This window comes from Cyanistes caeruleus, chromosome Z (genome assembly GCF_971803275.1).
Source record: "Cyanistes caeruleus chromosome Z, bCyaCae1.hap1.1, whole genome shotgun sequence".
NCBI lineage: Eukaryota > Metazoa > Chordata > Aves > Passeriformes > Paridae > Cyanistes > Cyanistes caeruleus.
The window spans coordinates 7,458,315-7,481,200 of NC_141732.1; the positions used below are offsets into that span (position 1 = coordinate 7,458,315).

At 43.6% G+C, this 22,886-nt stretch overlaps 1 protein-coding gene across 1 annotated transcript; it reads left to right on the forward strand.

The window, feature by feature from the left end:
- Nucleotides 1-388: 388 nt before the first annotated feature.
- Nucleotides 389-14,271, forward strand: LOC147648067 (RNA polymerase II elongation factor ELL2-like). The gene is made up of 11 exons (XM_086867807.1): nucleotides 389-533; nucleotides 1,198-1,382; nucleotides 3,515-3,581; nucleotides 4,852-5,093; nucleotides 7,163-7,287; nucleotides 7,703-7,793; nucleotides 9,129-9,450; nucleotides 11,441-11,507; nucleotides 13,139-13,310; nucleotides 13,744-13,788; nucleotides 13,927-14,271. The coding sequence occupies exons 2-11, from the start codon at nucleotides 1,254-1,256 to the stop codon at nucleotides 14,023-14,025; spliced, it is 1,359 nt and encodes a 452-aa protein (XP_086723933.1). The 5' UTR covers nucleotides 389-533; nucleotides 1,198-1,253; the 3' UTR covers nucleotides 14,026-14,271.
- The last annotated feature ends 8,615 nt before the right edge of the window (nucleotides 14,272-22,886 follow it).

The following is a 22,886-nucleotide window of genomic DNA, read 5'->3' on the forward strand; positions in this document are numbered from 1 at the left end:
GAGATGATATTTGAGTGACCGTGTATGTGCTCAAAGGCTCACAGACTGACCAGCCCATGGCAGGACTGACCAGTGCTGGGAGGGCTGCACCTTGCTGCCCTGCTTAGAGGTGTTAAGCTGCTCCTTCACCTCTGAGGCAGCCAAGTACAGCACTTTTGTGCAGAAACACTCTGTTAGCCCTGGTTTGCACAGCTGCAGCAACTGGGATGGTTGGAGCACCCCTTTCTGCACTTGGAAACCAGCTGAGTCATTCATGGGACAGGGCTGGGAATTCCCCACATTTGCCCATTTGGAATTCCCTCTGCCCCGAGCGTGTCACATCCCACTCCTCAGTGACATCCCACCCAGCCTGGAACATGGAACTCCCCGTTTCCAAGGACACGTGGCCATTGTCACCGGCACACAGCAGGCCCGCTCAGACCCTTCCGTGGCTGCAGCGAGAGCGGAGGTGTCACAGTGCTAGGGAGTGTTGCTCCAAATTGCTTGGTTCTAGCACAAGGTGATCAAGAGGCCAATCCATGCACTGAGTGGAGGTAATTCTTTACAGTTCTGTGCAGAAAGGGGGGCTCAGTGATAAATCCACAAAGCCACCGTGACAAGAATCAGAATGTTTTAGTATTTATACTATTTATCAACTGAAGCAATTAGTGTTCTTTGTCTCCAAGTTACCTAGTTCTTCTCATAATTACTATTCCCTCTACTATTAGATTATGATCCTGTCACTTCTCATGCTAATTAGTCTGCATGTTCTGTCTCTCTGTTCTTTGTGAGAGCTTTCTGGAGTGAGTGGCCATGGTTTGCCCTGCTGCAATTCCCTTTTACCCCACCAAAGCTGATTCAGCACAGTTGCTGCTTTGGCTTTAGTAGTTGGCTCCTTGTCTTGGGGGTTCTGTCAAATGTCCTTGTGCCCATAAGTTCTGCATTCTTTGTGTCCACCATCAGTGGTACTTTCTTCTGCCCAATCCTTGCTAAGCTCCCCTAGGTCGGAGATAACTCTTGCCTGTCAAGCCCGACACCTTCAAAAGGCAATTCAGCCAAGAAGTAATTTGCCTTTCCAACACCTGGCCATCACTTAGAGCTTGTTGGCTACTTTCTGTTTCATGGAAATAATCTCCCTTCTTGTTGATGAGCCTTGGAAGCCATAAAGGCCAAAGAGCAAAGAACACCTTTTCCTAACATCAAGTTTACATTTCCCAGATTTTGTGACAGAAGCAGTGGCTGTGTGGGAGCGGGAGCAGCCAAGGCAGAGCCGGATGGCCGAGCAGAGAGCCTGGGCACGATCCACCATGTTCCACAGGGCTCTAATCCACACTGCGCCCCGCAGGGCCCCCAGCATCACTGCCATGCCCGTCAGGGTAACCCAGAGGTCCCAGGACCAACAGGTGAGGGGTGGCTGTCGGGCTCTGGGCGTTGACACCGTGGGGGCTTGGCCGTGGTTTTGGTGCCAGGGGCTGCTGACCCTGCGGGTCCTGCTGTGCAGGGCTGGGGCCCCACTGGTGCTCCAAGGGCCCCTTTGAGGCAGCCGCCCCGCTGGAGGCGATTCACAGGGATGACATCCAGGAGGTGCCAGTGGAAGTCACAGGTTCCCTGATGGAAGTGGCTCTCAAGGATGACATGGAGGAGGTACCAGTGGAAGCTGGAAGTACCCCATGCTGTGACATTCAGTAACCTCATGCTCTGGGCATGGCTTTAGGTCCAAATGCATGGATTTCTCATTGTCCCATGTTTTTAATGGGGTCACTGAAAATGTAAGGATAAATGAAGCCCTTGAACAGGAATTTTTTTTGATATTAGGAGTAGCCATTACTTTATTCCTGGCTCTGGTGCATAGTGGAGAACTTCTGCCACATGCATGCCACTTCCAAAGCTTTTCCACTTATTCATACCTTTTTATCAAACCAAGAAATTACTGTTCATGGCTTCTAAATGACATCATTCTTCTCATTAACTACTTTTCTATTGTATTGGCTTGGATATTGGTGTCACCTTTCTCATTTCAATTAGCCCACATTTTTCAGACTGTTGAATAACTTTTTCCCAGACAAGTTGTTTTGAGCTCTGAGGCAGAAATGTTTTTATTAGTGTTTGTCTCCTGGTTACTCCAACATGTTCTTGGAGGGCTATGAAGCGTAGATTCCAGGTGTCCAGCCTTTTACACCTCAGGCTTTGTTCATTGAAGCTTATCAGGGTTAGTTTTGGAAAACGACAACTTCTGGTGATCTAACAATCCAGTTCTGACAGCTGACTGCCAAAAGGTTCTTAGCTACCTGCTCTCTAAAGTGGGAAATGACAGCGCTTAAGACTGATAGAGTGCTTATGATTAATATACTGCTTATGATTAATTAAACAATTACTTACAAAGTTAATTAAGATAATTAGGTAGGAAAAAATGCAGGCTAAACAAACAATGAACAACTGCATAAGTAACTCAGGCTCATGTTTTGGTCGCTTACATGATTGGTTTCCCTTCTTCTATAAAATGCACAGATGCTCTTAGAGCATAGTCCTTTGTTAAGCTGATGTAAAAGGATGTGAAGTTCAGGTGGCTCCCTGTTCCCTTTCATGTCCTCTCCCTGTCCCAAGCTCTGCCAGTACTGATGAATGAAACAGAAATATTAATGGAATTGTGTTGAGGCAGCACTTTGTGCAAGTGATGAGCAGTCTCACAAGCAAAATGTAGGATTTCTAAAAGACTGCTGAATATTGCTTTCACAGATGTTTGCAAGTGATCCTCCTATTTCTTGAAAAGTTCAGGCCAATTTCAGATGAGCAGCTTTTCAGCTTCACTGACAGCCAGTTTTGCCTTCAGAATGAAGCCCTTGCATGGCAGTCAGGTGTTTTTGTTAAAAAATATGATTATGCCAAAAGACATTTTAGTGATTTTTAAGCTCCAGTGGAATGCAGCACATTCAGGACTAAGTGATGAGTTCAAGCCAAGCAAGCCAAATTTTGTCACATCTGACTAACTTAGGATAAACTGTTTCCATTCTAACATCTATGCAAATAATTGCATCTTGAGCTGAGGAAATGAGCAAGGGTTTCCATGCCTTTTACAAATGAAGTTGATATTTTGCAGTTGAAGTTGTTCTTGGAGCTGACTCCAGAATGGGTTTCCTAAGTTCCAAATAAATCCCAGTGTGGGGTCCTGCCCCAACTTTGTGATCTTTCTGTGAACCACTCTTGCCAGGTTTGTTAGCTGAGCGCTGGCCGGTTCAATTGCACTCAGGCACTTAATTTCAAGGGAAGCTGGTGCCCAAAAATTCCAGCAACTGGGAAAGGATGACTTGGTACTTGAATGCTTGGCTGCATTAGAGGCTAAGTGACGGTCACGCTCTCAGGGCAGTTTTGTAGCTGGCTGCTTTCAGAGGGAGAATTGTGTCAAAGCAGCCCTTTGTAGTTGATGGGAGAGCAAACCTTTCCAAATTCAGCTCTTGTTTAAAATTAAGGGCCTGCTTAGTCAGCAGGAATGGAGTGCGGGCTGAACGTTTTACAGAAGATTTCTTTTTCTTTTTAGCCAAATACCGGGGAGGCGTCACACACTGGAAGTGCGCAGGTTGTCAAATTGTCTAACCGACTTGGAGGTATGGTTGCTTTTCATATTTTGCTCCATGTCTGTAAGACTTGAAACATGGTAACTCATTTTTGCAGCATATTCTTGAGACAAGGGGAGAGTTGAGACAGAGATCTCAACTGCGGGTGCTTTGCTCTTAGGTCAGCTTTGCAATCTCTTGTCACAATGGCATTCAGCCATTGGCCTGTTTTCCCCTGAGGAAGCCTGCTCGTTCTTCCTTGTTCCCATGCTGATTGACGGCTTGGAATTTTGAGCATTGAAGTCAAGGGTTGCACCACTGCAAGCACACTGGGCTAAACCATTCATCTTAAGTGGAAATTGAAAGAAAATGACTTTGAGGAAGTTGCATAGACAATTTCATCAGGTCAATATGTAAAACTTTGCTTGATTTCATTTTTTGTCTTGGTCATTATTAGCTGACTAATTAGGTTGCCACAATACCCTCTTGGGTTCTTTTCAAGGCAAGTGAAAGGAAAGTCATGATGTCATCTTCCCCATGGATTTTGTCATTGCCCACAAAAAAAAACACTCCAATGTGCTTAGGTGGTGTCGTTTGTTTTTTATCTGTTGTGAGTGCCGTTTCCCCAAGGAGCCTGGCTCCAGGCACACACAAGGTGGACATTGCCGTTGCAGGCACTCAGTGGTGCTGCCTGCAGCAGTGAGCTGAGCCAGGCACAGCCAGCTGCCCTGAGAAAAAGGAGCTCTCACCTGGCTGTGGCTGCAGTCCCCTGCCTGCAGGGACATGCCTGCCACTGGAAGGGCAGCTCTTGCCCTACTTTAGCTCAGTCTAGAGCATTTTATGGCAGCATCATCCTGGCTTTTTGGAGAGACAAAATTCACCTTGCCAATTTCTCATTGGGGATGTTCCGTTTCACATGTGAATGATGATTTGTGTGATTCTTGGTGGTGATTTACATAGATCCTAAGGGCATATTTAACATTTAGTGACTGGGGTCTGAGGACTGGCAGTGGTGGGACAATCATGGAACTTGGGGCCACTTTTGCTTTGGGCTGGCACTGAGAAACACAGGTGAGACAGAACTGGTTGCTGGTAGGCTACAGGGTGCCTCTGCAGCATGCTCCATGCAGTATCAGTTAGGGAGTGGGATTTGTCACAGAATCAGAGAATGTGCGGAGTTGGAAGGGATCCACATGGATATTTAAGTCCAGCTCTGTCCCCAAGAATTCCATCATCCTTTGAAATCAAGTTTCTTGACTTCTCCCAACCTCCCATTTCACACTTCTTTATCTCTTTTCCTTTCCTTTGGGAAAACAAGCAGATGTCAAAAGAGCTGAACCAAGCACTTCATGTCCTGAACCAGAGGGAAAAAAAGCAAAGCCCATGAAGCCTGCAGACAGTGAACAAAATCCTTGCACTGCTGTTTATCACCGACCCTACAAGGACAGGGTGATTCACTTACTTGCTCTGAGGGCTTACAAGAAGCCAGAGTTACTCGCTCGCTTGAAGAGAGATGGAATCAAGGAAAAGGACAAGGGTACCCTTGGAAAGATCCTCCATCAGGTGAGATTGTGGAGTTTGTGACAGCAATTTTTCCACAGTACTACTCTCTTCTTCCTCATTTTCACTTGTTTCTTTCATCCCTCTTTCAATTAGAAATTAGAAACTAAGCAGTGGCTTATAGAATGCTCCATACACCTAAGTTCAGTTTGTCCATCAACATAGTCCAGATGCCTCAAGCTGCAAGTCCATGTGAGGAAAAGGAAAGAAAACTTCAAAATATTTGAGGTCTTGGTGTTTTGCTAGAATAGCTGGCAATGAGTAACACTTTGTAGGGTTGTTGCTGCTCATGCCTCTTTTAATCCTCTCTCTTTTCCTAGCACTGTTGAACTGTTTCATGCAGTAGCTTCACAGGGGTTCCTTGATTTTGTGAGGTGGTTTGTAGTGGTACCTAAAATTTCCTAGGATAAGTTTGAGAGGAGAGAAGTTTGGAAAATGCACAGGGCAGCATTTCCTTTTAACAGAGTTGGTGACCTCTCAAAGGTACTTGGCTTCTGCTGGGATCTGTGAGGATTGCTTGCCAGGAAAAGGTGTTCCAAGCAAAAGCTCCATGATAAAGGTGGTAGCCCAAATTTGAGCACAGGGTTTCTTTCCTGTCATGTAGACTGAGTCTTCATCTTGCTTGGAACAATGTTATTCAGTGCCTTCTCCAATGCTCCTCTAACTTCCACGGGTATTTCTTTAGGATAGCCAGTTAGAAAATGCACACCCATGGAAAGATGCAGTGGTTCTTTCCTGCCATTTTAAATATTCCCTCTTCCCCATGGCTATATGTCAAATAGGAATATTTCCTTATTAGGGATGAAAAAAGTGTTTGGAACATAGTCAAGGCAGGAAAATTCAGTATGGACACAGTTTCAGTTGATCCCACAGGGACTTTTTAAGAACTTGATTGAAGAATTTCATTCCTTGTCATTCTGAAGCTTGTTGCTGTGGTTGCTCAGGGCAGTGGCAGGGTTTTTGCCTGCTGAAGACACAAATTGACAATTTCATGAGAGCCATATTCTACCATCCCAAGTGAGGAAGCCCATTTAGATTTCAAATAGATTAGAAAAATTTCACAGCTCAGCTCCTTAGAAGGTAGAGGGTGAAAACATTTTCTCCTGTTCCACTGCAATGTTTAAGATTGCTTTGGAGGTAATGTCCTGTAGGAGGTGTGAACTGCCTCAAGGTACTGGTTTGCATTCTGAAAGGGCTGTGTGAGCACTGCACACTGAGCAAGCCTGCCTTGCTCAGGCTTTTCCAGATAGCAGAGCAAGTGGGAGTTTCCTTTGTATAAATGTAAAATGGGCAGCCGGAGCTGGCTGAGATGTGGTACACACCCTCTTGCTTCCCTTCAAACACAACCTTAGTTCTGATTTTAAGACAGGAATTCCTAATTCAAAGTAGCTTTGTTACTTTTACATTTTTTTAAGCTGTTGACAGACAGACATAATCACTGACCCAAATCAGCAATATTTATCATGTTTTCATGGAGAAAAAAAGGGTAAATTTTTACAGATGGTGGTGAAGTGTTGATCATGTATTCAGTGTGCTGTAGGGGTCAAACTTTCCTGTGGGCTTTTCTATGGAACTCTGAGCAGGTGTGAAGTGGTGAAGCCTAAACCAGCCCTTTTGATATTAGTGATCTTGAGGTTTTACTACTGCATTTTACCTTTTTGAGTAGACTTGGTAGTTGTCTTGAGGAAGATATGAAGCTCGCTGCTTTTCAAAGGAATACAGCAAGGCATGTGCATGGTCTTCTCATGGCAGCACTTTGCTGGAATGAACCCTGGCTCTGCCACATGAAGAGGGACTCTGGGCCTGACCACAGTTCTATCTTGTAGCACTACATGTTGGTTTCCAAGGAACACTTGCTAGATAGAAATAGAATTATGTGGTTGTTTCTATTTGGTGAAACTTTAATATAGCTGAAAACTCATGCAATAAGGGAATCATTCATCTCTCTACCAAAAGACGTTGTTTAGTTCAAAGTGGGTGTTCACAAATCATTGTTGAGGACCAATTCTATTGCTTTAGTTTACATACAGCACCCATCATGAATGGTTGTTCTCTTAAATGTCTGCCTGTAGGTAGCCAACCTGAATCTAAAGGATAATTCCTACAATCTGAAGGAATATCTGTTGGAAAGCATTCAGAACAATTGGCCTGGCTATACTGATGTAGACAGAGAGAATTTGAAGTTGATACTTTCCAGGTAAGTTCAGTCTTTAGGGGAAGGATAAGAGTCTTTTCAGAAGAAGGCCCTAGGAAATGAAGCCTAGATTCTTAGAGTACGCTGAGGTAGCAGGGACCCATTGGGATCCAACTGATGGCCAACTCCTGGCCCTGCACAGGACACTGCAAGAATCACACCATATGCCCAAGAGTGTTGTTGAAACACTTCCTGAAGCCTTGCTGCACTGACCAGTGCCCTGGGGAGCCTATTCCAGGGCTCAAGCACCCTTTGGGGCAAGAATGTTTTGCTGACATCCAGCCTAAAGCTGCCTCAACTCATCTTCATGCTATTTTCTTGAGTAATGATACTGAAGGTCAGATTTACCAGCAAGGAAAGACTTATGGCTGTTGACCATTTAGACCTTGTTGCTTGAACTCTTGCACCATCCTTCCAGAAAAACAGCTCCATCTCAGAACACAAGCAGCACCAGCCAAGAGCCATCTCTGGAAGCTTCTAAGAGAGATGCTTCAGCAAGGCCTGCTCAGGTAGTTTGTGCATTTTTAACATTCTGGAGTGTGTATGAAGTTGCAGCACACTTGCTAAATAGCTTTCACACACTTGCTGCTGGTGTAAAAGCTGTGCTGGGAATGTGCAGGACCTGGCCAAAGCACGTTAGTCAGTAATTCTGACTGCTGGCACAGGAAGGTTGTGATCAGAAGAGAGGCTCCTGCAGGGCTCGAGCAGCAGCGTCCTGAGCCAACTTGCTGCTCTGCCTGGAGCCTTGAGCTCAGTCTCCACCCTCAACTCATTCCCTGCAGAAGGGCTCAAAGGATTAGCTGTGCCTGTATGACAGAAGCACATGAAAAATCTACTGTACACAAGAGGCTGCAGCATGGTGGAGCAGATGGGGCCCTCACACTCTCTTTCCTCTCTCTCTCTCTCTCTCTCTCTCTCTTTCACTCTCTTTGTTGACTCCAGCTCCAGACTATGCACATGTCAGGACCAATGCAGGATCTCCAGACCCTTGATATTCTCTCTTGTGTCTCTCTTTTCCCTGCCTTTATTTTTCTCCTGTCTCACTCTGCCTGGGCACAGCATGGCTGTCCTGTTCTGCTCCATCCTTGGCCCTGAAGTTTGCAGTGGGAGTGGGGAGCTTGTGGCCGTGTGCTGTGGCTTTGGAGCCAGCACCTTTGAGAAAGTCCTTGGGAGGTGCTGAGAGATGATTGAAGGGCACTGAGGAAAAGTGAGGGCTCCTTAGTCACCACTTGTGAAACTCTCTTATAAAAATTTCAAGATCCCCAGCTATGAGCTTTTGAGTGTAAAGTGTGGGGTGGCTACTGGAGTGAAGGTCACTCTTGTTGAAAGCACAGGAATTCCTTACATGTGACTGAGGTTTTTGTTCAGCCTGATGAGAATTCACAACCATCCCACCTTGTACTGACAGATTGTGGCAGTGAAGATTAATCCCGTCTTTACCACATAAAACCTGAAGCGAGTCAGATGCCTCTTTAGTAAATCATGTGGGTGTGTGACAGCAAAAGCTGAGTCTCTTCCTGGTGTGTACTAGTGGAAATTGAGAACTAGACAAAACAGACCAGACTCCCCCTCTTTGGGGAAACCTTTGATAGAGCTGCTGAAGGGAGTGTCTTTCTCCCACAGCTTGGAGAAAGACTTGCTAAGTCTTAAGATGAGAAAGTAGGAGTGAGACAAGGAATGTATTTACCTGCAGTATTTCCTGGTTTCAATGCTGTTTTCAGTTAAGATGTATTTTCAAGCACTGCCAGTTCAGAAATGCTACTTTTTCAGAATGGGTGAGAAACCTGATCTAGATAGATAAATATATGGACATAGATGAATGAGTTCTTTTGTTATTGTTGCAGAAACGGCCTCTGGCTTCTGACTTTAGCGGTCCTGTGATGAGCAAGAAGCGGAGAATTGCTCGCCAGCTCAGTTACAACCAGCCAGCAGCTGATGGCCACTTCTCTTCCTTGTTGCTGCCTTCCACATCCACTTCCACTTTGAACATGTCTCCAAGTGTTGGCTCCGTTTCCCCCTGCACCTGTGAGGTGCAAGAACAAGACAAATTTCAGAGTTCTAGCATCCCAGAGCCTTCTGGGATGCAGGAGGAGATCCCCAATTCTAATGGAAAGAAAAACCAACTGGGGAGGCTGAAGCAGTTGTGTCCCTCAGAATTCGATGAAGGTATTAATGTGCTGCCTTTCCTAAGTCCTGGGTGGATAACCGTGGTGTAAAGATTTGGTTATTAAGAGAAGCTTCTGCCCAAATTAAGGTGTAAGTGCAGTCCTTTTCCAGTGTCAATAGTAAAAATGTTATTTAACAGGAAATGCAAACTTGGGAGATAAAAAGAAATTAGGGGAGAGAGGCAGGGTGGGAGAAGAGTAAGACATTAAGTAGGAAGATATCAGTACCACCTGGATTCTCTGTTGTCCAATTGGTCCTTCTTCACTCTGGTCTTCTTGGTGGTGGGGGTTCCCAAGTTGCTCTGAAAGTACCACCTTTATACTGGCTCCACAGAGTGCTCACAGATGTTCCCACACCTTGGGCTAGCAGGGATGGAAGTATTTATTCCCTTACCCACAGACTCTCCAGTGGAATGTTTGTCTGGTGTCCTAATTGCAAACCTTCAGCACTGTTAGGCCAAGGCTTGGTGCTTTCCTTCATGCCATCTGTGCTTCTCTTAAATTCCCCTTGTGCTGCCTTATCTCTTATGGGAACATCCGTCTTGGACAGTGTTCTCAAGTAGATAATTGTGTTCTTGCACCTGCTGAAAAGGCAGCTTTGAAGGCTGCATACATGAAGGCACTGCTCTACATTTCTGTTCTACCATTATTCCTTGCTTTATGGTCATGAAAAACCAAGACTCTTTTTTCTGCCATTGCATTCCATTGTAACTCTTGGTTTAAAAGACAGCAGCAGCAAAGGCCAGAAATCTGTGCTTCTGCAACCTTGTCTAAAACTCTTAATTTTTAGAAATTCTCCCTCTGTAGTGCAAAACCAATCAAGAAGAAAGAAATGTCCAATAGATTGCTGTTGGGAGAACCTGGTTAAAAGGAAGAGCCAGGCACTAGAAAGTCACAGGGATTGGATTTTTTTCTTTTCATTTGATTTCTAGTACACACACAGTTGACTCAGACAGTTGATTGAGCCACCACTTTTTCCATCAGCAGCTTTTCAAGTCTGCATGCTGGAGATAGAAACCTGTCAGACGTTTACTGCAGACTAGTTTACTGAAACATGTAAGCATCTCAATGATTTCATCATTGTTTGTTGAACTCAGCCTTTCCATGGAAACTCCATGGAAGCTACAAAACCTGGCCTGTGGTTTCCTGGAGTTGTAGTTTGAAGTGGCCTGGGAGCTCCTCTCCATCCTAGCTGCAGAATTTCTGTCTTCAAAAGCTCTAGAAACGGTACAGACTGAAAACAGCATTGAAAAGCTAAACAGAAAATCCACAAGGAGCACTTGATTTGTCATCAGAGGGACACACCCAGTAGGGCAGAGTTCAGTTGCTTTGTTAAATCTATGTCTTGTCCCTTTTGGAGGTTGAGCTTGCAAATGACAAGGGTTTTTTAGCCTGGAGGCATGTCTGCTCTTGAAGTGGTGCTGTGCTTGTAGAGACAGGTGCCTTGAGACGGTCTTTGCACATTTCTTCTGAACATACACATGGTAGCTGCAAACCTTGCGATGTCTTTTGGAAAGATTCCTGCTTGAGTCTCTAAAGATGTGAGCATTGTTCTTCAGAAGCCTGTTAGAAAATTCTGCCCAGCTGCTGTTGGAAAAATCTGTACTGTGTTTCAAGCTGGGGCTTAGGCTGAAGATTTTGTGTGGACTGAGCCATGAGAGCAAATGCACTTTTGGAAATGAAATGCCCACCCCAAAGCTTACCAGCTCTATTGAACATACTGTGATTATTGCTATTTCTGTCCAGTTTAATTACCCCTTTGACACTTCTGTTTATACTTCTGCTATACCATGTAGCAATGCAGAACCTGTAGAACAAAGTGACCATCCTCTTTCTAAACCCTGGGACTTGGCTACTGTGGAGAAGGTCACATGTGCCCTCCTATGATAAAATGCTGTGAGAAGGAAGCTCTAAAAGGACTTGTTCAAGCCAATACAGTGGGTGTTTTTGGATATTTAAGATTATGTAATCAAGATCCTACTTTTCTGCAGGCGAAACAAAAGATACTTCCATTGCTTCTACATGCTCTGCAACAGCCAACCAACCAGACGACTTGAGGTGAGTAAAATTGCCATTAACCCTTGCCACTCTCAGTGGGGTGCAGTGTCAAGCTGTTTCCTGTGTGGAAAGGATAAGCTGGGGAAGGTTTGGCTGGGCCTCCAAGGCTCCGAGCTGAGATGAGCGCCGAGGAGGGTTAGGCCTGGAAAGGCCCTTCCTTGCTGCAGTGCAGGTGCCCAGGGCCAGCTGCAGCAGTGGTGCTGCATCCTGTCATGGGATTTGCAGTGCAGGAGGGGAGGGGGAAGTGTGTGTGTGTGTGTGTGTGTGTGTGGTATAAAGCAGTGGGAATTGCTCTCAGCTTCTGTCAGAGCTGTGATGTTGGCAAGGGCAGTCAGGCCTCCTGCAGCCCTTGGGCTCTGGGGCAGCTGCGGCCTTTGGGGCAGGCGCGGCAGGGCCCTGGCTCATATTGGATACAGCCAGGGATGTTCCGTGGGGAGGGCAAGGCGGGCCCTGCAGAGGAGCAGCTGAGGGAGGCCTGTGGTAGGGCTCTTGCTAGGGGATGTCCCTGGGCAAAAGCCAGTAGTCCAGGCTATTGCTTCTCCGCTACCTCCCAAAATGCTGAAAGGCCTCTGCAGTTCTCTTTTCAAAACCATGCAGCACACCAGTCAGGTGCAGCTGGCCTGGGGTGCATCATTGGCACAAGTTGTCTGTCTCGGTACTGAATTTCAAGTTATTAAAGATTTCCTGCTTGTAAATATTAATCTCAGATGCTTTGAAGGATTCATTCCCATGAGGAAAGGGTTCTTGTCATCCAAAAAGAAGCCTGTCTTCAGGGCCAGAGGAGCAGAAGTACTGGTGTGGCAGTGTTGAAGTGATATCTATTATTCTCATTGCCACTTCATCTTGGATTTGTGTCATGAGTTTGATAGAACTGCACTTGTGTTGATTTGAGGGGGAAGGGAATGAAGAAGGCTTTACTCCCATCAGCGGCTTCAAGCATTAATGACTTTTGCCCTCCTTAAAAGCTGATGTGGTTTGGGGTTTAGCTGTGGTTTCAGACCAGTCTGCAGTTTGTTCTTGTGCCTCTGATACAAGTGCCTCTTTTCAATGGTCAGTGATGTAACTGCTGCTCACTAGAAAAATGAAATTTTATCCTTAACTCTGCTTTGCTGTTAGACAGACAAAAATGGAGCTCAAAAGTCCAACTCTGCACCCAACTCAATAGAAATGCAGTCCCTGCCAAAATAGTATTGCAGATGGATTTTCAAAACGAAATGTAAATGAAAAAGTTTTCCTACCCAGAAAGAAAGAAGATAAAATTAGGCAATGTTTCTCCTCTCCCTGAAGATGCTGTGTTTGTTAGTCCTTTGACATTGGAAATCAGTGCTGATATTTCCTAAATGTGATCCACTTGCTAATGAAGAGAACCTCTACAATACAAAACAGTGGTTACTAGGTGTCATAGAAATGTGGCAGATTTTTAGAGCTACCTGACTTCATTCTCTTGAAGCACATCAGCTTGTATGTAGAATCATTGAGTTCCAGAGTGACTGACTGAGAGTTTGGGGGTCTGTGTTTGACATTCACCACGTGCTTGGTGTAACAGTGTAAGTGTGCTTTCTGGAATAGAAACATATCAGAATGTTCTCTTAGAGTACGCTCCTAGAAAAATAGTCTGATTTTTCCGTTAGAAAATACGTAGCCATAGTCTCCTTGGACCAACGCCAGCGCTACAAGGACGACTTCAATGCAGAGTATGAGGAATACCAAAATTTATATACTCGGATTGACAAGATCAGAGAGCACTTCACACAGCTTCAGGAACAATGGAAGTCTGTGACCGCAGGCTCTGAAGCCCATCAGGTAGAGAAGGATAAAGCCATGAAGACTGTGCTTCATCAGAGCAGTCCTTTGGATTCCCTGGAGCTGCTCAAGTGAGATGCAGGGAAACTGAGGAATTGGCATATATGCTCAGACACTGCTTGGGCTGGGTCAGATTTTGGCAAGACCCTGCCCATAAAACGCTGTTTGAACTGTCTGAGAACAATCCATAGGGTGAGAGGTGTCCCAAGCAGAGTCTTAGAGCATGTGCTCCTTCTGGTGCCTGTTGAGAGGCTTAATTGCAGATCTTGGGTGATACTGGGAGTTGGGGATTTGTTTTTGCAAACCTCCCAGAAGAGTGGTGGCTCACAGAGAAGAAAATCTCGGGAGTCAAACGGAATGCATTTGTAGTGCTTTAGTAAAGTTTGCATTTCATGGTGGTAGTGAAACATTCTTTGTGTGTTTTTTCTTGAAGATGCTGCTTCATCGAATCCTAGCAGATTATCAGCAGATACAACAGGTATGTTTGACACCAGATCTGCAGAGCTTGGTTACTGCTGAGTCAGGCTCAAGGCTTTTTTAAAGCAAAGCACATCTTGTAAACTCTGCAGAAGTCTTTGCATGCCCTAATTTTTTTATTTTTTTTTCTCCTTCATAGGGTAGCCCCAGCTACTTTGAAATGAAGAACAGGTGCCTGTACCTCCACAACAAGCTGTCACATATTCAGAGCCTCATATCTGAATTTGACAAGCATTAAGTGGAGTCCTGGCACCAGGCAACTGCTTCAGCCAGAAATATCTATGAACTCTGGATTTTTTATTACAACTAGAAGATTAGGTTTTTAGGATTATTTACATTAGTGTTGAACAGTAGGTTCTGCTAGCAATAAAGAGTAGGTTAATTCCAAAAAATATAGGATTAGTTTAAAGAAATTTAATAAGTTTAAGAATTTCAAATATGATAGTATTGAACTTTAAGAATAAAGAAATTTCTCTTGTGACAACTCCTTCTCTCATTGTTACTTGTATCATATTGGAGAGGCATTTTTCTTCTGGTCATTTATTTTCTCCAAGATGTAGGTTTGTTCACTGAAATAAATTTATCAGGAAAGTGTTGAGGCCCAGTACCTCCACTATGAGGTTGCCCACATTTTAAGAAAATATTAGAGGAAATGGCAATTCTTTATGATACATATAGGGGTGTTTTCCAACCGTTCTCCTTAATGCACACTCTTTGCCTTAAGTGGTCCAAAGAGTAGGAGTTTGGACAACCCCCTCCCCCAGTCAGCTTGTCTGGGAGGGTTACAGAGGAATGTGTTATGGGCTGCTCTAAGCTGTCAGCTGAAGCAGCTGCCAGGACTGCCTGGAGATCATGGCCTCATCTTGTCAGTGAGCCAAGGAATATCCAGATCTTTTGCAAGTGTTCTGTAAAACACAAGGAGAAGTGTTGGAGGCAAGGCTCTTCAAGGGGTTTTAAAGAGAAATTAGTTTAATGTATCCCTATGAATACTCTGTCTGTTTTGTAGATTTTTCTAACATAATAGGTCACAACCAGTCTTTCTAGAGAGACACAGATATTGATTCCTGCACAGACCTAAAGGGACTTTGAAGTCTTGTCTTTTACCTAAGTCTCGTGCCATTAATTTCTTCAGCTGAAAGGGTAGAGGTGTGTCCAGCAATGCCATAACCTTCTTTTGGAGAAGGATATGAAATTGACTGAGGGAGGACAATATCTGGGAACATTCAAAGGGGCTGTGAATGCCCCTTTCTTTCTTGGAGACTACTTCACCAATTCTTCAATTGTCTGCATGCCAACAATGTTAAGCCTCCTGTATGTGAGACATCTTGGTGTGTTTGGTCATTGAACGCCTGATCCATTGTTGCCCTTCCGTTCAAGTGCAGTTCAAGAAAATGTCACCTCTATAAACCCTGAGACTTGGGTCTTGCTTTGTCAGGGCCAGGGGCTGCTCCTACAGCTCGTCAGTGCAGCAGCACAAGGAACGGTGATGTGGGGAGCACGGGGTGAATTCTGCTGGGGTGCCTTCCCTTGGGCACTTGGGGACTGCTGCTGGTGGACGGAGCATGCAAGAGTGCTGCTGTTGAGAGTGTGGGCTGAGACAGAGGTTTTACAGGCACATCCTTATTCTGGGTCACATTTCACTCTTGCTGTCAACTGCCTTTAGGATGTGTAATGTCCACATACTCCTTAGACCTGTGTGTTTCTGGCTGTCATTTCTGTCCACATCCCTAAAGACCAAAGGAGAAATAAAAAAACGCTCTATTCCAAACAGGAAGAAATAAAAAATGCGACAGTCTTATATGGAAAATGACCTTCTGAATTTTACAATTAGAATGACACCAATTCAGTAAATGATAGCTGCTGGAAAGCTGCTTTATATACCTGTTAAAAATGATTGTATGAGCTCAGGGAATTTGGTGTAGCTTGGATCTAACTCTGCAAGGGGAACAAAGTAGGAGCATACTACCCAAGGCAGTATGGTTCTATGATTCTAAGAAGCTACAAAAAGTATCTCCAGTGTAACAAACAAGTATGCTAATATATATCCATAAGTAATCATGCGAGACTGATTAGAGAAGTGGGGTTTTTTTTTATTTCTTTTTATCAAAATTTTACATATTCAATTTAAAAAATACATCATTTAGTCAAGGTACACTAGAAGAAAAACATACAAATGTTTCAGAACATGCCTATTTAAATAGTTATTCTTTATTCTAACTTCCTATTTTCTTTTCTGACTTCCTAATTTTTTGAACTTTTCTCAATTTTTCTAACTTTTTGTTTCCTATTTTCTAGTGGTTTTTTTTTCAAAACCAATACACCATGGCCTAAGGACAATAACCAAGGTTTTCCGACTTTCATGTGGAAAACTTAACTAGTGCTGAAAACTTTTTTTCTCAGTCTCTATAAAGCTTAGTGCTACTCTGGGAAAAGGACACACCTATCTAGGACTGCAAGAATGAGGGGTGTAACCTGTTTATCAAAGCATTATTTTCTAAAAGTTAATTTTGAGAGTTATCCTGAATGAAGGGCTCAGGAGTTGCATCTCTACTTCAACTTAAGCCTGAAGATATCATTTCAAATGCTCTAGGTACTGTCCAGGCACATACAAATTCACCACTGACCTCTTTCTTTGATCCCAATGCTGCCAGTGCCAGGGCAGCTTGGGAGGTGTTGGAACCAGTGGAAGCATTCCAGAAACATTTCATTTGTTCAAAACCACTTCCTTAAATAACTTTATTTTACAAATTGGTTTCTGATTTTTAATTTCTACCACGATATAAGGTGGGGCGTTTATACATAGCAGTTTTTCCTTTATGCCTTACACAGTTATAAATACCTAATTCTTCTTATTATTAATCTAATATCTGTGATAGATACATCACAGCCTCCACTAAAACCAGCTAAGAATAGCAACTCACAAAGCATCATTATCTACTTTCAGTCATATTTCTAAATACTAAAAGTAGCTAGTTTAAAAATAATTTTAAAATACATACATTTCTACAGAAGAACACCTTAGAGAATGCGGTAGTTTGGCATTTAGAAAAAAAGTGGAAAACATCCATGGACAGGATTTCTCTGAGAGAGGCTGCTGGGAGTTTTTTCTCTACTTGAGACCAGGCCAACAGCTGGCCACTTCTGAGACTGACAGCTTTTTGCAGCACTGAAAACTATGTTCACCTTTGTGAATACCACCTTTGAAAGCCAAGCCCGGCAACTTCTTGTCTCTTTGTTTGCAGCCTTGAAAAGTATCGGAGCTCTGGTGCGGCTGGCCCGGTTCCCCCGCGGCCTGTGCGGCCTGGGGGAGGCTGGGCCAGACTCCAGCAGCTCCCGGGCGTGGGATGGAGAGTGCGGGACCCCCTCGCCCAGGCCAGGCCAGGCTCTGCTCTGGCCCCTCCTGGGAAACCCTCCAGCTCCCATTCCAGCGGGGTGGCTGAAGCCATTTCCAGGGGGACCCCTGGCCCCGGCTGGGCCGGGCCACGGCTGCTGACATCTCGCCCCCCCTTGGCCCGCACAGACGGCTCCAGGCTGAAAACCATCCACTGCCTTCCAGGGGCTGCCCAGCTGAAATCTGACACCATGAATACCTAGCCGTGGCCTGGGCAAGATTTAACTCTTTCACTGCACAGATGAGATCTGCAGACTTTAATTGCCTCTCTAGTGAGAGAAAAGTCAAGAGTAATCGACAGAGAGAGAGAAACCATAAAGCATCATGGTCAGTAAAAGAAATTCAAGCGTCAGATGGAAGGAGAATGAGGAGATGCTCTTATCAGCTGAAATATTCTTTTGGTGGGGCCATGGAGATGGACAATAATGTTCTGAAAATAACTCCTTTCTTTCATGAAAGAGTACTGGGGAGAATGAAGTATTCAAAGTGTAAATCTGAGCAAAGGTATCCATTGATGAAGCAGAGCAGACAGTGATCCCATGAGATGCTTGAACAGAGAGAGAGAGAGCTGAGAAAGACCCTTGGCCCCCAGGGAAAGAGCAAAACCTCTGCTCCCAGGGATGATCACAGAGACAGATGAAGAGAACCTTTGCCTTTGAATAACTCATCCTTCAAAAATACCCATTGAGTTGATGGCCCATGAACACACCTCTGAGTGGTGTGAAAATGGGAGGAAGGCAGGATGGCCGAGTTTTTTCCTGGGAAGTTGCCTGTCCTGGAAATGAAAAGCCATGAGAAAACTGTTTTCTTGTAGAGAACTCTCCATGGAATGACACGAAAAATCTCCTTCTCTCCCTACAGAGACTGATGAAAAGACAAGTATTGTCTAGTTGGTAGTGCTTAAATATCCCAAGTTTTGTCTCTATGTTGTCAGATGGGAAAAGAAAGATTGCGGGGTTGTGGGGGGAAACTTTCTGGAGGTTTCATTCTGGTTTCTTATTTTTGTAGTCCTCTTAATCAACTTCCTTTATTCCTTGTAAATTTTAAGCCTCTTTTGCTCTTTTCCTAATCCATATCTCACAGCAAGAAATGAGTAAGTACTCTGGTGTCTTTTAGCTAGAGCTAAAACCCACCCCATTATTTGGTGCATAGGCTGGGAAATGAACACTGACAAATCTAAACTAGTACAGAGAATGAGAATAAAATTTCTAGCCAGATTTCTTTCTAAGAATTAAAATTTATCAGATAGTCTATGTCTGCAAGTACAGCATATCTGCACCTGATACTGGCAGCATGATGGGGATGCCCAGTAAAATGGAAACAGGGTTTATTGTCAGAAGAGTAGTAAGCATAAATCTCTGAAGAAATAATAAGTATCTCTATACTGCCTGAATTCTCTGTATAAAACCTGTGCCTATCACCGTCTAAAATGCATACTGCCCAGATATTGCTCTGGTTTGGATATCATGTTTTCCACAAAGCCTGTTCTTGAATACCTATAAAACATTTCAAGAAAATGAAAACCAGTACTTTCTTATGTGTTGTAAATACAGAAATCATTGGCAACAGACTAACTCCTAGTAAAGAAACTGGGGAAGCTTCTAAAATCTTGAAAATGCAGGACTACAGGCAGCTTAGACTGACATTCACAGAGCTTTTGTGTCACCTTTGCACAGCACGTCATGGTGAAGCATTTAATCCCCACTTTTGATACTTGAGCTGTCTTCTGGTAGAAACATACAAGGATGCTATCAAATGTCTAGACAAGCCACCGTTTAGCTGTAGGCACAAATTTTTCTATGAGTTTGAGCTTCAAAAATATTCATTTTATTCACATCTACACAGTAATTTAAGTTTTGCTTTAATTTTTGATAACTATAGAATGATAAAAACTACTTTTTTCACATGTAAGTTCCATCAATATTATTCCCTACTAATTTTTGTTTAACAATTTCAGTTTTCTTTCATCATCTTGAAAAAGCAGTGTAATACTCTATATTTTAGACTCCTGATATGCAAGACATAGATAATTATATTCATCTTCTAAAGAACTTTAGGATCTGCAGATGCCAAGTTTTAAGAAATCAATCATTCTAAAACTAACCATCAAATTTTGAGTCTGCAGCAGTCAGCTGAGTCATAAATTGTTTTTTATTTTGTATGTATGTATACAAAAATAAGGAAGGAAACACCTTCTCAAGTTCTGAAATGTTGGAAAGGTAGAATCAGAAAGGAATTATAAATATGACTCCTTAGCAACAAAGGCTAAGGAAGAAATACAAATGAAAGCAAGGTTTGAGTAATTCAAAGAAACCAGTCTGCTATGCCAGAACACATTCTTTCCCCCAGTAAAACTAAGCTGAGACCCCTCTCCCCAACCTCATAAGGAAAAGTCCAAAGTACCCCTGAGATAACTAAAAATATGCAAAAGCAGCGATTTCTATAGGTCACACACAAATGTTACTGTATTAGTATACTTTTTAAGATTGGTTAGTAAAGGAATAGAATATTCAAATGTAGAGGTTATAGAAGTAATTGTAAAGGAGAGCCTGCTCTCTTGCCTCTCTTGCTACTCTCTTGTCTCTCTTGCCTCTCTTGCTGCTCTCTTTCTCTGCTCTTGCTACTCTCTTGCTTCCCTCTTTTCCCACCTCTCTCACTTCTGTTCTCTTACTCTCTTTCTTAGCCATCTTAAGTCTTGAAATCATGTATTCATCTTTTACCCCCTTTTGTCTTGTTCCCTCTGAGCCTGCTTTGAGCTTCATCTGCTGGCTCCTAGCAGGGCTCTATCGCCCACGCCCTGAAATAAACTAACATCTAACTCAACTATAGATGTCTCTGCCGTGCCCCAGACCGTCCACACCCCAAAGTACCTCTTACACTGAAAAGTATCACCAAAAAAATAATAAAAATGTCTATGACTTTAGAATGGAATTTGAAAAGAACAATTTAGCTATAAAACTATATTGAAAAATATAACAATTTTGATACCTTACTAAAAGAAAAAAAAAATCATCTCCAGCAATTTGTTTTTCCACCTTTTTCTCCCAAGTGCAGTTTCCAGGTACATTTGATGTGGCAGAAATGCCACAGTCTCAAGTTACATACCAAATTACAAAGGCAGATGAAAAAGCAGAATTGAAAGTACAAGAGTGATCATGAGGGATTGAGTTCCTTCATTAGATTTTGCTTCTAGAAGAGCACCTATGCTCAGGTAAAGGCTGGGTTCATTTTGGCATTAGCACATACAGTGTACACCCAGGTCAGCAGCATGACAAGTTCTTTTGGTCAAGAAAATGCTAAATAGCATCTGCAAGGATCATGCCAGTCATAAAATTCTGGGGTTTTCTCTTATGTCTCAGAAAGCATCCACAGCTAGGTTTGTCTCCTGGGGTGTAGCTTATGAGCACACAATGATAACTAAAATTGAACTGAGTCCCCGCTGGGGAGGTTTGAGCTCAAAGTCCCACCACAAAAGTCAATATCCCTGGCAGCACTAGCAAATCTGGGAGGGTCATCACCTCCTCCATGAGCAGCACATCGAAGATTTTTGTTGCCAGGTATTGTGGGGACAATGATTATGATTACCAGACAGACTTTTCCCAAAAATGTCACTTCTGCTAGTGAGGTTTTTTGCTCAAAGCCCATGAAAGGCTGTTGACCCCTCTGCCTTTCTTCCCTGGCCATCAGTACCGTAGAGACATGCTCTATTTCCCTCTCTTTATTCTTGATGGGGAAAAATACAATACAAGCACACTAACAAAGGTGTTCTGCAGATTGTTGCAGCAGGCTTTCTTCTCCTACTTAATAGGAGGGAAAATGATGTCATTCTTTAGATATTTGGAGACACTAAAGAACATAGTGATGCATAGGCATTCCTCTGGAATGAAAAAAAAGATCTACTCATAGTGTTGTGACAGAACTACAGGCTTTCTCTGATGTCATAAATTAACAGTAACTCCATTGCTTCTTAATCCTACCCTTTCTATTGTGAACTAACAAATGCTGCAGAAAATGTTTGCATCCTGAAGGATATGAAGAATTTATCACCTGGCTTCTCAGCTTCCCTGCTCTACTGCTAATGTACTCCTATTCTTCTCTTATACATAGATTTACAAAACCTGTTTACAAAACCTGTTTTCAACAGATTCAGTTTAGCAGCCAAAAATATCCATGGAAAAGAATAAAATAGGCAAAAAGGAAATTAGAAGGGGGAACAGATGTCAGTCATGCCACTGTCCTGTAACACACAACCTCTGTACATATGAAGTCCTTGTGCTTAAAATCAATCCTCAACATACATTTCTCAATGCTTCAAGAGAAAAATTAGAGTGATTTCCTACCAAGCAGGGCTTGATCCCCACGGCCAGCTGAGGATTAGAAAGAAGGCATTACTTTATTTCAGTGCTGGGTGTGTGGGGAATCCCTTCCTGAAAAGGTGCACTCCCAGCAAGCTCACCTACTAGTTTGTATTTTTGGAACAAAGACATATTCAATACTTTGCTGAAACTCACAGACTAAACCTTTCCCCGGATTATTTGACATATTTGAATCACCTCTCAGAATTTATTGACATGAGAGTAGGGTTGACCTGAGGCTCTCTGGTAGTCATTGTCATAGCTTCAGGAGGAGACCCATGTAGAAAAGAAGTCAAGACACAACTGGGGTTGCAAAGCACATTGATTCTATTAGTTGCAGTAGCAAATAATACATACCAATCCCTGGATTCCCAGAAACCTGTTGAACAGGAGAAAGAGATGAAGCATGGTACTCGGTGGGAGGGGCAGGAAGGCAGTGCAATTTCAGGACATCCCCAGCATCAAATCCATCTGCCCTTCTCACCCCTCCAAGCCAGAGCCAGGCCTTATATCTCCTGCTCAGGAGTGCAGTTTTCCCATTGACAGCATCAGTTCCCACATGGCCGGCACGTGAGATGAGACCACGATGGCTCAGAATACCGACTCCATGCCAACAATGTCTCCATTATGAACTGTTCCTCTTTCAAAAGTTAACTGCCCACCCATTGACCAATCCATTGTTTCTCTTGCAAGGGTCAAGTTCCCACCCTTTAAATGATACAGTTTTCTTCATTGTCTTGTTGACCTGCTCAAACATGGATCAAATATGGCAGGGCCTCAAACCTGACTCCGGTCCCTGACACAGTCTTTTGGAAACACCCATTCCTCATCTTCTCCTCTGGATGTCAAGACACTCCTAAAACCACTTTGTTCTCTTGAATGCCTCCCAGCTACCTTCTTAACAGGACCACTCTCTTTATTCTCAAGGCTAAGATAGTCACTTGCACACATTAATCTCTGCAGTGGAGGAATACAGGCCTCAGCACTGTTTGTTAAAATGAACAGAATTCACAAGATTAAGCCCTATTGTTTACACGTCAACATTTTCCCAACACCTCTCCTTCCTTTTCTGGGAATCAAACACAAACTTATAGTCAAGAAGTTCTGCAAGTGCTCTTGCTGCATGAAGCCACATTGTGTCTTTCATTCAGAAATGAAGGAAGAAAACACAAATTGCCTACTGAGACCCTTCTCAGGTCCCTTCTTTGCTCCCTTCCAAATCACTACTGAAGGAGACGCCTCAGGCACATCCTCACTCTCTCTCTCCCAGCAGCTCCCAGCTGCATTGCACAGTGCTCTGCACCAGAGAGCACAAAGCAGGCTGGCCTGGTGCCCCTGAATATTTCTGCAAAA